At 37.9% G+C, this 15,465-nt stretch overlaps 1 protein-coding gene across 1 annotated transcript in view; it reads left to right on the top strand.

Moving 5' to 3' along the window:
- Positions 1–15,465, top strand: part of COL19A1 (collagen type XIX alpha 1 chain) — a gene marked incomplete at its 3' end in the record, with an annotated part of 201,173 nt that overhangs the window by 6,923 nt on the left and 178,785 nt on the right. The window contains exons 2-3 of the mRNA XM_082481418.1: positions 1,006–1,080; positions 1,578–1,677. Of these exons, the coding sequence (XP_082337544.1) occupies positions 1,006–1,080; positions 1,578–1,677 (175 nt within the window). The remainder of the gene's footprint in view (positions 1–1,005; positions 1,081–1,577; positions 1,678–15,465) is intronic.

Below are 15,465 nucleotides of genomic sequence, written 5' to 3'. Positions count from 1 at the left end.
CCTTCACTGTTCAGCAGCTTCTGAATTGTTCAACCATCCTTTTAGTTGCGTCAGTGCAACATGTAGCTCCGTGCTCGATACGCGCATGGGACAAATCTTGCTCGTCATCTTCTGTTTGATAGTTTTATTAGGGTTTAGCGGGGCTATTTGCGAAGTTTGTTAAAGAAAGAGCCCTATTGCTGACCCGTGCGCAAAAGTGACATTTCTCTGTATTTTCTTCTTAAAAGCATGTATTCTTGTGTATATATATAAAAAAAAGAGAAGAAAGGACTTTATGCAAGTAAGATACTGCATATTAATAATACAGTGTTTGATCTAAGCGTTCAGTTAGATTTAACCTTCGAATTTACCATGTTACAGACTTAAAAACATTCTGCTTGTTTACCTCAATACCTTGGTTCAGACTTAATCAACTGTAAACTGCTTAATGTTCAACAATTTTTTTTCAAAATATAAGTATTGCTTACATTGTTTTTTATATCATATGATTATATCCTTGTTAATCCACATTTTGAAATTACTGCTCTCTGAAGTAACAATAGATTATTGTGATGGTAATCGAGCATTTATGCTCTATTGTTTCATGTTCATTAATGGGGGAAAAATAAATTTTTCTAATAATATAGCCAGAAATAATAATAATAATAAAAAAACCCGAGAACAGATGTTATTGCTTTATAGAGTATTGTAGATGGAAAGAGCTTGGTAAGAATTTAGTGGGTTTTTTTCTGGTTATATTGTTCATGTCAGCTTTAATCATAAACAGCTGAATTAAAATGTGATAAGATTTGTATCTGCTTATATTATTAGAAGTGTAGTATGAAATCTGAAATATCATTGCTCTTATTTAGATTCTGTAATTGGGTTTATTGCTGTTTTTCATATCTTAAAGAAACAAGAAGAAACATTCCTGTTAATATTACTATCACTGTCATGATAGTTTGTTCTGATTAATTTTTCTTTGATAGAATTTTATGATAGATACTAAACTGTATTCTCTCGAAGGTGCCGTGTGTCCTTTAATGAAAACGATTGTTCATCATCTCAAACAGATCAACAGAGACAGTCTTGGTGTTTCAGGTAAATGACTGCATTAATATGGATATCTAAATTAATTGGCTAGTAGTGCATGTAATCATAGTCCGACTGAAGCTGGTTTTAAAACTGAAAGGACAGTACAGAATGCCACCCCCGTGTTCCAAAAGCTGATGTTGTTTTGGGGAACGTGGGGTTAAAATCAGAACGTGTTGTTCTTGGAAAGTATTGGTTCAAGTTCTGCAGCCACACTCATTTCCGTTGTTTTTCCCAAACATCCTTTGCTCTTATCAGTTCAGATGATAAAAGGAAATAAAAAATGCATTTCTCAGGTTGCAAAGTCATCTGTGGAGTTAATTTTGCACTCGTAGTTTCTCTGTCGATAAAATGAATACTGGAAGTTTCTTGGACTTGAAGTACTGGTTTTCAAAATAGCTTGTCAGTCTGTACTCTGAAAGTCAGCAAGCATGCTAAAAGTCAGTATTTGCCTCCATTTTTTAAATTCAATTAAATAACCTAAATCATTGTATTGTATTTCACAGGGTTTGATCTGGCAGAAAGCTTTTCTTTGAGGCAAACGTCTTGTGGACGGGAAAAAGTCTGTTTTAAATTGGGAAGCGCACCTCTGGTCAGAGACACAAAGTAAGTAAGATACTACTTTCATCCTAAGTCTTTAAAAGGCGGAGCTCAGACAAAAAGCTACTAATGAACTGAAACACCGATCAGTGTATCCGACGGATGCCACAGAAAGACAAGTATGTCTGTTTTCAGGCATTTTCACCTGTAAGAGTTTTTTCTTCCAGCAGCATTTTGATTTGGGTGTGATTTTCTTCTGGAATCTGGAAGTATCTAGATAGAAAGTTAGTTGTGAATATCTTTTTCTCAGATTCTGAAAACTCTACTGTTTATACGTAAATATTTATAAAACAAAGGAAACAGAGAACTTTCATGGTATGACAAGAAGTATTATACTAATCTTCCCTCAGTGAAATTAGCTGTCCTCTCTCTCATTGCTGCTGGCAGGATTAAAAAGAGAGAGAGAATCGCCATTTCCTTAAACGCTATATTTTCTTTTTTTTTTTTTTTTCCAGTGGAATTGGCATCTTGCCTTTGAGCAGCAACAGAATGGTGGGCACTCAGTGTAGAGGTGAAACTAGGCAGCATCCTATTCCGATACAGAGTGGTGTGAAAGGCAGAGACTGCATGACAAAATCAAAAGGAAGGTGAAAGAGAGTAAAGCACAATGGGATCGGATGGGTTTAAGTTTTCATGGGGACAAGGAAATGGCAAGAAGCAGCAAGGAATGTCGTTTCAAGTTGCCTGTGCTCAGTGGAGAGAGAGGATCATCTCAGAGCTTCTTGCTTGAGATGTGCTCTGAGTCATGGGACTGTGGTTTCTGTACAGCATGTTCTTGTGATGATGAGGGAAGCAACTGTATTCCCATGTCTCCAGGTTGGGTATTCGCTGTTGCAAGAGGTCTGGTTCCAGCTTGCCTAGGGAAAAAATACACCCGGCCCTCGGACTTCCCCTTTGGTTGGGTCCTGGGCAGAGCCAAGAGGGGCTGTGGGTAACGCGAGGCCAGGGGGGAGGGAGAGGAGAGGAATCAGTGGCACCCAGACACAAAACAAAGTGATCTATAGGAGAGGAGAATTATTAAAGGAATAGGACCTTAATATTCTAGATTACTAGAATTCTAAGTTTTTTCTGAAGTATTAGATACTGTAAATGCTAAATTTTTATGCTTGAGTAACCCTGTACGTTGTTAAAGTCATCACTGCCTTTTTTTTTTTTTTTTTAATAACTTGAACATTTGGCATTGAAGGAAAAATTACTGGATAGAATTACTTGACACAGAGACCACTCTATTTTTACTAGAGCCTTCCCAGTATTAAGATTGTCTTTAGAAGAGGAACAAGTAAAATTAGGTGCCACCCGTACATGTCTTTACTAAAAATATTTTGAAAGTTTGTCAGTAAGAAAACTTTTTAAAATCCGTTATTCATTTTACAGACTTTTACAGATTTTTTTCAATGGATGGGAATTGTGAGACAATAGAAGAGTAGAAAATCAAGGCAAAACCAAAAAATGTGGGGCAATTTTCCTTTAGGAATAAGAAGCTAAGTAGTGCTTTGTGTGCGGTGACACTTACTTCATTCTGAACTGACTTTATCCTGACTTGCTTTATTCTGAACTGTGAGAAAATCAATGGCAAAAATGGAGTGAGATGATCTAGAGATTGGAAGAGGGTGAGTTATTTGAAATTCGCATTACTTCAAGGGAAAAATCATGATTCAAAAGGATTGATTTCTAAGAATTCAGTATTTTTGGAAGGGGCCTGACAGGTGATTTTGAGGTTGAAAAATGTCAAGCTTTTTTCCTAGTTTTTATTAGTAGGCCTGAGTACTAATGTCTGTGCTTTATTTATTTTCTTCTTTTACAAACAGTTTATTAGTGAAGGCGGTGAAAATGAGGCATTCACGTCATGGCTGATAGCTGTGGCTTAGCAAAGCCTTAACCTCTTAGGAGTTGCAAGGAAAATACTTAGACAGAATATGACTTTTTTGTTTTTTTAACTGGGAGAGAAATTTAACTTTTTTTTTTAATATATATTTTATCCGTTCAGCTTTTTTGAGGGAGAATGACTCTGAGACAAAAATGGTAGATTTTCTTAATTTTCAGTGTCACTTGGGCAGGGGATAAAGAATTTCAGTAAAGGATAAACCTGGAAGGCAGGTGGTTCAGTTTTAACGGTCTCTTGCTTCTCACGTTCCTCTCCCTCCCTGGTCTTTTGTTCTGTGTATCCTCATTAAAGAAAAACTAAAGAGAAAATCTTTCCAATTTTCCCTAAAAATATGCATATCTGATGGATGAAACCTGTAGCTGGATGAAGCAACTGAGATGATTATTAATAAATTGCATAACAGTGCCAATGTATGAATAAAGTTAGGCTGAAAATTAATAACACATTCTTGATGTTAATAAGGTACAAGATAAGTTTTTCTGTCAGTTTGCTGTGGACATAAATAGTACCTCTTACGTACAGCTTCCTGAACAAAAAAAGGGTAAAAGTATATTCAATAACATTCAAACATTGCAGAATTTCCATTAAATCCTAGGTATCCTTGGAGTTAGCCTTGCTCATGCTTTTTCAACCTTTCTTCACAGGAAATGCACGTCATAATTAAGAACAGAATCTATTTTTTTATTCAGTATATTGAATATATAATATCTTTCTGTTGTTGAGGTAACACTTCAGACAAGATTTTTTAAACATAATTTGTTTAAAGTATTTTTGATAATCTTCTGAACTTCTGAGTTGTTTTTTAAAAATAAGGGCAGAGGGTAATCAGGAGCACAAAATCAGGTTTGGACATGGTGGGGTTACAATGTAAGATAGTCAGGAACTCAGATATCTGTCATCATAACCTTATAATTTACTTTATCGCAGTTATCCATGTACGATATCTTGTAATATATTATTTTTATTTCAATTTCCTTCTCTTACATTATGTCAGATTGTGTGGTTCCAGACCCCTTGCGTCATTAGATGCACGGAGGTTTTTAGGATCCTTCTGCCTCAGAAAATATCTTAGCAGACGTGGTGTGCAGTAAGCAGCAGAACAGGGTTTGTTATCCATCCTGCAGGAAACTGAGAGTATCTGATTAAGCTGACTAGCAAGTATCAAGTAACTTGGCACATCTCTTCTTGCATTTCATTCATTCAGTCGTAGTGTGGGTAATAGAAAGCTATGCTGTGCCATTTTCCTTGTGTGATGCCATTTTGGTTTTTTTCAATGGACGTGGAGTAGTGTTGCACCTATTTATATGTTGTAAATAATTTACAATGCAGTGTCAGCTTGGGAAATTGATTATGTCTATTTATGTTGGGTTTCAGTTATATATCTTATCTTTATCTCTTTTTGTGAGGCAGTTCTGTACGTGTTTTCTCTTGTCATAGAAGGTGCTTAGCTTTTCCTGTGCTCCACATAAATGGATTTTAAATATTAATTTAATTCAAATCTATTACTGTTTTCAGGATCAAAGAGTGATTTTAAAATTGAAATAATATGAGTTATTACGCGGACTTTAATAGAAGTTATTCCTGAGCAAAGTAGTATAATTGAGCCTTTGAATCCTGAAGAAATCACAGTAAAATACAGTTATGCAGACAATCTAATTTTATAGTCATGATAACAGTAATTGTATAATGTTTTATTTCATTAAATACATTGTGGAATCACATTTTTTTATCAAGTTTAACACGTACTGCCTATGCAGTGTATTGCGCTTTGGCACAGAGCTTGCTGACAAAAGCAGCGCAGGGCGCTCTGCTGATAGCAACTGCTTTAGGTCTGCCAGCAGTATTCAGTACTTCTGGACGTGAAGCCTTTTAGGCTAATCTTTGTTCTTCAGTTGCCTTAGAGTAAATAGCAGTGTGCTGAAATAATTCCACTGTCCTTCTCTAAAGATGCATCGGATGTCAGTTGTTCCTCATTCTCACTTCTCTGGGTTGCTGGTGGGCCATTTTTCTTCTCCTGAAAGCGCCAATAAAGGAAATAGTAGGTTGATTTCGTCTGACTTTCAGAATGCTTTTGAAATGGATGTTTATGATGAGCAAATCTTAATGGCGCAGTCATGGCTTTCTTATTTTGTAGTTTGTTTGGCTTGACAAACCATATTAATTTACTGAAGAGATTATCGTAGCTGGCTGTTAAATGATCTCAGAGCTACAGCAGTTGGGATTACTCTCACGACTTCTTTAGGAATCCTTCCCCTTTCAGTGTAAGATATTGCAGAAGAGCTTGGATTTTGACTGTATTTGGACTGCTGAGCTCCATCAGCAGTGCTGTCACTGCTGCCAGGAGAGCTGTGGCTGTGGCTTGGGCCGTATTTCAGAGAAAGCGTTTCACCCCCTCGTGATGTCAAGTTACTGGATGCAGAAATACTCTTCCCACTTCTGTCGGTATATTCCAGGCTTGAGGATTCTTTCTGCTAAGAGCAGAAATCGATGATGGAAGAATATTTATGGGGTTTTGTTTGGTTTTGGTTTGTTGTTTCTTTTGTTTTCTTTTTTTTTTTTTTTTTTTAATGCTAACCTTTTTAATTGCAGAATATGCATAGAAAATTGCATTTCCTAGAGCACATCAAACGAGACGGTTTCCGTGCTCAGTCTTTTCATAGCTAACACATGGGTCCCCAAAGGCACCAATCTCTGGGTGGCTTTGCTCTGGTTCTCTGGTTGTATCTGGTGAGTCTTCTTTCTTCACCAAAATAATAAATTCCAAGATCCTTGCATATGACTTCAGCTGTCAGTGAATGTCCACGTGGGCATGACTTCTGACTAGCTTTGTACCTGGCATGTGTTTTGGGTAGTGGAGGCAGGTTTGGCAGTCTTCTTGAAAAATATTATTAAGATGTGTATTAAGAAGTTGTATACCTATTTCATAAATGCAGTATAGAATGGGTAGGTGTGGACTTCACCAGTTTCCAAAAGATTTCATCGAAAACTTTTAAAACACCTACTGAAAATGGCAGCGGGGTGACACCCCTCTTTGGAGGCAGTAGTTACCGTTAATGCTAACCAGCTTTTATCTGTGCTTACACAAAGTCCTGATAGCCTTTGGTCTATTAAAATACTAGATAGTTATGTAAGAAACCACCTCTCCCTTCCTATATTGCGTGTTTATTCGAGGTCATTTGAGCTGTTGGGGCCAACAATGCTAAGACTGAAATGTCTGGTATTTTGGTTGCAGGGTATTTTCAAGAAAAGGGCCTTGTCTCTGGAATTTGCTTCCTGAGTGTGGGAGCCTGAATGTAGTGCAAATCCTGATGCCTTCTTCAGGTCTTTCACAGTAGTGGATCAGAAGCTGCAGTGATACAATCTTTCTTTTTCTGATTCTGGTTGAGAGGTACTGAAACTGTGTACTTTGTGTTATTTCCAGAAACTCAAAAACTTACTGCATTTTATAAATTAAAAATAAGGATAATACAGGGTTTACTGTTGAAAGAACAGATTGGAGCTGTACCTACCAATTATTTCATTTCATAACTAAGGAGAAAACCGGGGCCTCTTACCATGAAAAATGATAGGACAATGCTGCTTTTAACGAATGAAAACATGTGAATGTCTTTTTCTGCATACTTGGGCTTGTTTCTACCTGACAATTTATAAGAAACACGCCAAGATCTTTTTATAAAATTTAAAATTCAGACATTAGCGGATTTTAATCGCTATATTGGGCTTGAATCATCCTATCATTTTAACATGCCATTTACTGTGCGGGAAAGCCAAAGTAACAAAAGATAGGTGGCAGAATGGAAGAGTATATGTAAAAATGTATAGTACTTACTTTGAAAGCAGACAGTGAGGGGACAGAGAGCAGAAAAAACATTTTAATTATTCCACTGACTGTGACAGCTCTGAATTCTTTGATCTCGGGCGCGTTCCCCAGACAGCAGAGCACGTAACGTGGCAGCGTCGTACCAGTTGAATTGGTAAGACAATGCTGGATGAAGCAAACTGTTTCTTTGCCTTTTTTACCCCCAGCAATGTTGTTCTCACGGTAAATCACTTGCAGATAAAGGGAAGAAGCTTTTGGGAGATGAGTACTTTAAGGGCACAGGTCCACAATGAGAGCGGGCAGGAGACCAGCAGTGTTTGTGTAGGTCCCCCGTGTGTCTCACGGTTCAGGGTGAAACTTAAGGCGGGCAATAAGCAAACCACAGAAGCACTGCATGAACAAACAGTAAAGGCAGTTTACTTTCCCTATTAAAAAGCTTTCCTATACGTGAAAAACATTGCCGTTCAGATTAGTGTTATTTTTTCCTGCTGCCTTAGTTTTAAAGGAGAAATTTGTCCAGCCAAAATAATTATTTGGAAGAAAATAAAATTAGGTGTTTGGCTTCACAGCACTCCTCTCCAGCTCTCAGCCTCATCTCACTTCCCTCCACACCAGCATTAGCTTCTCTGGTCAGCGAGGCTGGTGGCTGATGCCCCCATAGCCATGTGATCTCCAGCAATCACAGCGGGGAAGGAGCAGCAATAGGCTGCTGGAGGGGGGGCAGCCGGCGGGTAGCTTAAGCAAACCTTGAAACTGCACCTTCATTTTAATGGTTTAACCCGCCCTGTGGAGTACAATTCTGTTGTTCTGGTTAAAACAATGGCATCTGCAGTATCTAAGCAATTTCACTTTTTGCTATATACTCCTATACAGCATTCCTTCTTATTTTCATCCAATGTGGATGCCAGAACTGTTTTTCAGCTTTCATATGGGATAAGATAGCGAAACTTAAAACATATACTGTCAGAGATAACGCAATTGCTACACAAAGTTATTGTGGTATTAGATTTCTAGATTCAGCACAAGCGATTCACCTGGACACTTCCCTATGGCCCTTGTTCAAAACATTGGACACAGATTTTGCCATGAGTTGTTCAATTTAGTGGTATGTTAGCTGAAGAGAGCCTTAAGTGATGCCGGACTGTGGGGAACTTTCAGAAGAGTTTACGCGTCTCTTACTCCCTGCCAAACATACTGACTTTTAAAAGCTTTGTAATGTTGTCTTGTTTTTTCTTGGCCATAAGTTTTGAAGAAAAAAGTCCCCCAAAAGTAAGTACAAGATAGTACTATAAATCAATAGGGAGGATGCAGATCTAAGTCTTTAACGAGACCCGTGTTTGATAGGAACACTAGTCAGAATAGTCTTAGAACAAAAATGCAGTTGCAAAATTAATACAGTTGAAGTTTCTTAGAAATCCAGAGTAAATATGGGTATATGCAGCAATGCTATATACAACAACCCAGAATTCAATGAAATGTACTGGATATAATGTATGCAGCTGAAGATAGACTGTAGCCCCCATATGTTGTAGTATAAAATTAGAGATTGAAAGATCATTTATCAGTTTTGCTGATTGAGCTGAGTGGATTCAAGTGTCGTTGTACAATGCATATAATTTCTGCAGCTGAAGCAGCGGTGCCATGTGCTTCAGAAGTCATTTATCAGCAGACTGAAAAAGAAAACCAACCTGTAATAAATCAGATTTTTTATTTTTTCTGGCTTTTGTGATTTAACACTTCATGGAATGTAGTTTGCATTAGCTATGCTGTCAGGCATTTCTCCTCACTAAAATTGTACCTACAAATAGATGTTTGTGCTGATACATCTGTGTCTACACTGGGGCTTTGTTGTTTCAAGATGTCATAGAAATATCATTCCCTTCCCCCACCTTGCCTCTGAGTTTTTAGTTTTTCTATCTAAAAATAGTCCATGGGCTCTCTCACAGTGAAACTGCCTAGTGCTTTTTTCGTTACACTGATTTTTATTTATTTTCAGTTGGTTGTAAAAGATTTTTGGCCTCTAGCATTTCTCTGTAGTTAGCTCTTCGTGGGTTTTACCATAATGCCGTGAAACATTTTTTATTTATGGAGATAAATTGCCAAATTTTTAAAAATACTTCTTTATTTTTTCATGAACAGTACAGTCCATGCCCTAGATTTTTCACTTGGAGTTCTGGGTATCAACTTGATTTTAGTCATAAGCGTACAGAGTTTGCTGATTGCAGCCTTGTCTCAAGTGAATATTTGTCACGTCACAAACTCGTTTCAAAACTTGGAATGATTTAATAAACTTCAATATGAAGAACAGTCTGTAATCTATAGAAACTAAGTCCTGATGTACAGATATCGGTGTATTAACAGAACCATGTGCAAGAGATCATGTTATTTTTGGATTTAGTCAATGTGACTAGTTGCAGAATCTCAGAATTCTATTAAAAAAAAAAATCCTAAAAATACTCTGGGATTGAGCATGACAATACAGGCTTTGAATAACTTGTTCATAGTTCCTAATATGGCATTAGGCTTTTAATTGTCATATGAAAATGCACGTATCTTTTATTTTAGGGATTAGGCTGCTGCTTTTTGCTGCACCCGTAATAGCAATGTTAGTGTTGAAGTCCTTATCTCTTTTACTGTTTTCTCTGTGAACTCTGCTGAGAGTTTAGTAAGAAATGTGTACGTTCATAATGTGTGGTGAGCAGCGTTGATTACTCAAATGCTGTTGAATGCATATCCCATAAAACAGCAATGGCTATTTTATGGCTAAGGAATGTGAGGTTTGCTTAGGACCACTCCTGAGAAGTAACCACACAGAGAGCACCATCAAGGTGCCATCACTCCACGCACCTTATTTTTTATGGACTCATGGAATAATTTGGGTTGGAAGGGACCTTAAAAGGTCATCTAGTCCAACCTCACCTGCAATGAGCAGGGACATCTTCAATTAGACCAGGTTGCTCAGAGCCCCATCCAACCTGACCTTGTATGTTTCCAGGGATGGGGCATCTACCACCTCTCTGGGCAACCTGTGCCAGTCTTTCACCACCCTCACTGTAAAAATGTCTTCCTTATAGCTAGTCTAAATCTTCCCTCTCTTGTTTAAACCCATTACCCCCCATTATCTTACTGGTCTGTCTCTAGGTGAGCAGTTCAGAATTCTGGATGACTGCAGGTTTAAATTAATTTGTGAAACTGAACAAAAAAGATAATTGTATTCACCAGGAGCGCATAAAATAACAGGAACTGTTATTGACTAGGAGGGAAGAAGTGCACTTCCAGGTCCATTCTTGCACTCAGGACCCTCCATGCTGGACGTGCTTACTTTGAAGCACAGCACATGCAATTGCAGCATTAAATTATGGCTGTCGCTCAGGATTGACATCTAGCACCTGACTTGTACAGGATTAGTAGATAATGATCACTCATCTTATAGGTAAAGGTGTTACTTGGAAACAAGATGTTTTGGGAGGGGAATGTTCTAGTGCAGTAGGTTGTGGTTTTATTGTATATCATCTCCTGTGAAATTAAGTCACTAAGAATTGAGACTGTTTAACATAGGGTGCTTCATTCCTGTATGGACTGTGGACAATATGTGTTAAAGACAGTAACTCATAAGAATAATCATGTGGACAGAGACATTGGAAGCAAATGTACCACAACAGGGCCAAACACAGAAGATAAGTTGTAGTGGTAGTTCAGTAATGAAACTATATGTGATGACTTGAATGTCTGAAAATGGTAGATGTAAGAAATGCCATCAGACTTCTGTGTTTACTCAAAAAAGAGCATAGACTTTGGAACAGTTTCTTTTTTTTTTTTTTTCATAGGTTACTTGCCTTTCCACAGGACTTTCTTTAAATTTAGGAAATGGTAAATGATTGTATTGCTGTTAGTATGTGGAGACAGATATGCTATGCTACCAGGAAATTACATAAGCTTAAGGTTGTTTTGTTGTGGAAGTGTTAGGAACACTAAAAAAACCACTTTGTGATTCCAGATAGCTGATACGATTTCATGCAAAGGAAAAGTCATGACTCATTAACTGGTCGGAGTTCTTGAAAGATTGAAGAGTTATAACACAGCCTGGCTTCATTGCTCTCCTTAAGAACCAGTTAGCACGACTAACATGATACCATATTATGCCTGAGATTACATTTTTTACAACAACCTAACTTTTGTTATCACAATTACATGTCATCTCTTTAAATAGCTTATGTTGTATGGATTTTGCTCTCATAGACAAGTAAATGTGTACTCCTGTCCAGCTGGCTCCAGGTGGCCCTGCCTGAGCAGGGGGGAGTTGGACCAGATGACCTCCTGAGGCCCCTTCTAACCACAACCATTCTGAGATTCTATTATAGACTATGCCGTTAAACAGATTTTATTCCATAAGAATATAGATTCCCATAATATTGGGCATTTAATTCCATTGTCAACCAAGTAATTTATAGGGTAAGACTGAATTCGTCAAAATGCTGGTTTTGTCATAGGATGGTGAGGGAATTCTTTAAAACTTTCAGGATACTTCTTGCATCTTATTGCATGCTTAAATGTTACAATTTTATACAATGCAAAATATTGGTGATAATAGTGATATTTACTGTCGTAACTCTTCCACGCTTCATCTGCTAGCTTGAGGCTTGTAGTAGGTAATATGATGTTCCTAGAATTTTCATCAGCAGTAAAGATTTCGATCTCAGCATAATTATTGAAAAATAAGATCATTGTTCATTCTAATTCTGTTACTTTTGCATAGAAGTTACATAGATGATTCAGCCTCAAATTAAGTTATAGTTAATGGATAAACATGCATTGTTTTAATGCAGAGTTTTTGTACTGTGGAGCCTTCACTGTTTTGAGAAAAGTTTGTAAATTCCCATCATATCAAGCTTCCTTGTTTGGATATAAGGCATCTGGCCTGTTTCCCCAACGTGAGAAGGCCTCCTGGTAATATCCAGTGTTGGGTTTGGTGGATTCTTTTGATGTGAAGCTTAGGAAAAATCCAAATAAAATGTTCATTGACTTATCCAAGCTGCCACTGCTTGAAGCCTCCCTTCAACACCTCTGTCTTGGGCCTAATACAAGACTCCAACTCTCTTTACAAGCTTTTTTTGGTTTCCCTCCCAGCCCTTGAAAGGGAATACCTGGCCATTTCCCAGCTGGGTCTGATAGTAACATGGTTGGCAAGTCACAGGTCCTTGACCCATCCTGTTAAACATAGTTGTGACTCAGCAGATAGCAATGCAATGTTGATATTTTTTTAGCTTGATATATTTTAACCCCATTTAATCTGGAACTTACCAAAACTTTCATTGTTACAGAAAGTGTGAGAGATGCAGGCTGAGCTGTATGTGAGACAACTCATTTCTAAGTCCTAAGACTTCAGAAAAGTGATAATTTCCAGTTTCTGAAAATGCTATTGTCTATGTGATGCAAATGATTTTTTAAATCTTTTATTTTTCATATTCATTCACTTAGAATCCACGAATGTTAACAGTTTTTACAAACTGTAAAAGAGCACATCTAATTATCCTTCAAATTATAAGCAGAACACCAGGCTTAAATATTCGGAGACTAGTCATGCTGTGTGGAGGGGGTGTTAAAGCAAAAGCATGTTCTCTCTCCGTAGCTTCACTCTTGCAGCTGACAGAGCTACTTATTTCAGGTCAGACCCTGGTATCTGGTATCATTAACCTTCTTTCCTACTCTGGTCTCTTCTGTTGGTAACTTAATCTTCACCTCTTATACCTTCTTTTTTGGGGAGATCAGCTGGAACCAAGATGGGTAGATATATCCATCTATAACAGTGTTGTAGGCTGTAGTACCTTCAGTGTTGCCTGCACCTTTTTTCTCAAGCACTTCTTAGAATGGCCCGCTTGTGACTTTAGCCTGGAATAAATTTATTTGTAGGCAGTCCTGCATGGAGAAGAGAAGGAGACTAGTTATCCAAGCAATTATTTGAGGAGGTTAGGAAAAAAGCATCCCTCGGTTTGGTTCAGCTGCGGTCCATACAGCAGTCCTTTTAGCTCTCCCTTTCCACTGCCAGCCATGCTATTAGGTTCACTGTGAGCACTCAGCATTTTCATAAGAGGGACGCTGGCCTGCGAGATGGGTTGCCTTGTACCATCGGCCAAGGTTGTCTAGGACCTGGCAGAATGACCCAGGGAAGGAAGCGGGGACCCTGCTCCAAGTGTAACCAACAGTTCACTTTGTTAGCACTTGTTCCATTCATTCATTGTAAAAAGCTACCAAAAGTTTGGGATGGGGGTGGAGGGAGTCTGAACAGGAAGAAATTGAGAGTTCTAAGGAAACAACACCTTTAGGCTGGGTAGCATGATGTCGTGCAGAAACACGCAAGGTAGCTCTCACAAGACCAACGTGAGAGGTAGGAGGGTGTGAGTCTCTCAGCCTGCAGTTCTGCTGGAGCTGATTAGCCCTTCTGTGTACCAAACTACAAAGACGGTTCTGGTTCTGGAAGCAGCTAGGGTCTCTAGATACCTGTATAAATGTCTGTACAGTGCTAGTAAATTGGTTGTGAAAACTTCCAAGGATAGATGGATACTTAGGTTTCTTCCTCCTCTGGTGAAGATTGTATGGATATACAGGCCAAGAAAAAAGAAACATCATTCCTGATTTCCCCCCTCTTTTTCTAAAATATGAAGTGTATTGTCTGCCTTCAGACTGAAAGGATCGTGGCCTCCAGTAGACAAATCCTCTATTGTAGTCTGCATTTTCTTTGCTTTTCCAGACAACAGCAACCACTGAGATCTACAAATAATTAACACTGTACCATAGATCTTGCTTCAGGGTAGGAAGCATGTAAAAATGCGTGCAGAGCAATTTGCACTGCCAGTTGACTTTCAGAGGTTACAGTAATTATTTTTTTCTCCAACATCTTCAGAGGGTTTCTTGCTCAGCTGAATAACTCCACTCCACTGTAGATAATCAAATTTAGCATAAGAATTTAATATTTCATTGACTTCAGAGACTGCCAAATAGCAGACTAATAACTCGGTATGTTGTCTTTTTTCCATTTCTGGGAGCAAACTAGAAGGATCACGTGAGTTATAGAGCTGCTCATAAAATGTCTAAATAAAGGCACAGAGGTAGATATTAAAAGATGTAGAGTCCCTTTACAAATATTTAAGTTCATATCCTCTTCTTTTGATGGTTGCCACACTTGAAAAAAAAAAAAAAAAAAAAAGACTACCACAATTGGATTTTAGGACATTAAGCACAGCAAAATGGCCTTGAGAGACTATGTAAAAATATCAAAAAGCTTGACACAGCTCTCAAATTACGTGAGGAAAATTTCTGCCATTCTTTTAAGCAAATCTTAGCTTTAAATTTTTAGCAAAGACTGTACCTTAGGAGACAATCACAAAGTCACTGAAGAAACAGATAGATAATCACACTTCGTCCGGATTCTGCCATTAATCTCCAAAGAGAAAGTTTTGTTTAGTTTTTGTGGATTGCTTGTCAGAAATATGTCAGATTCTGAGTAGTTTCCTTATAGAGCCAATCAATTTACCAGTGTGGTTCTGAGTAAGGAAAGTATTGAAGACTTCTGGGACGTTAATGCTGGACAATAAGACTACATTTGCATGCGTGCAGGGATGCTTCATTCCCTACTATGAATCACAGGAGTAGAAACCTTTTAGAAAAATGGTTTGTGTTTTGTGGGTGTTTTTTTTGTTGGTTTTTTTTTTTTTTCTTTCTACATTTAGCTATGGAAAGGAGAATGAGGCATACATGTAGGAAGATGATTCCTGATAGGAGATGATGAGAGTTCAAAAGAGAGAGTTTTCTTTTGACTTACTTTTATTATTTCAGTGTGGCTACACAATGATAGGGAGATGCATGCTGGTACTGAAGGGAGCTGTTCGTAACTGACATTTTTTAATTTTGATACATAAGCAGATTTAGCATCCGTGGAATGTGGAGAAATGTTCAGTGGAAGAGCAATGTGAAACCTTACTGTATTCACACAACTCTAAAAACAGTAGAATGAACATGACCTCTTATTGTAACATCCATATGAGAAGGAAGAGATGGGACTGAAGGTATCAGTTATGGATGCATCAGTATC

This window comes from Vanellus vanellus (genome assembly GCF_965231255.1).
Source record: "Vanellus vanellus genome assembly, chromosome: 3".
NCBI classification, from domain to species: Eukaryota; Metazoa; Chordata; class Aves; order Charadriiformes; family Charadriidae; genus Vanellus; species Vanellus vanellus.
This window is presented reverse-complemented; position numbering and strand designations above follow the sequence as displayed.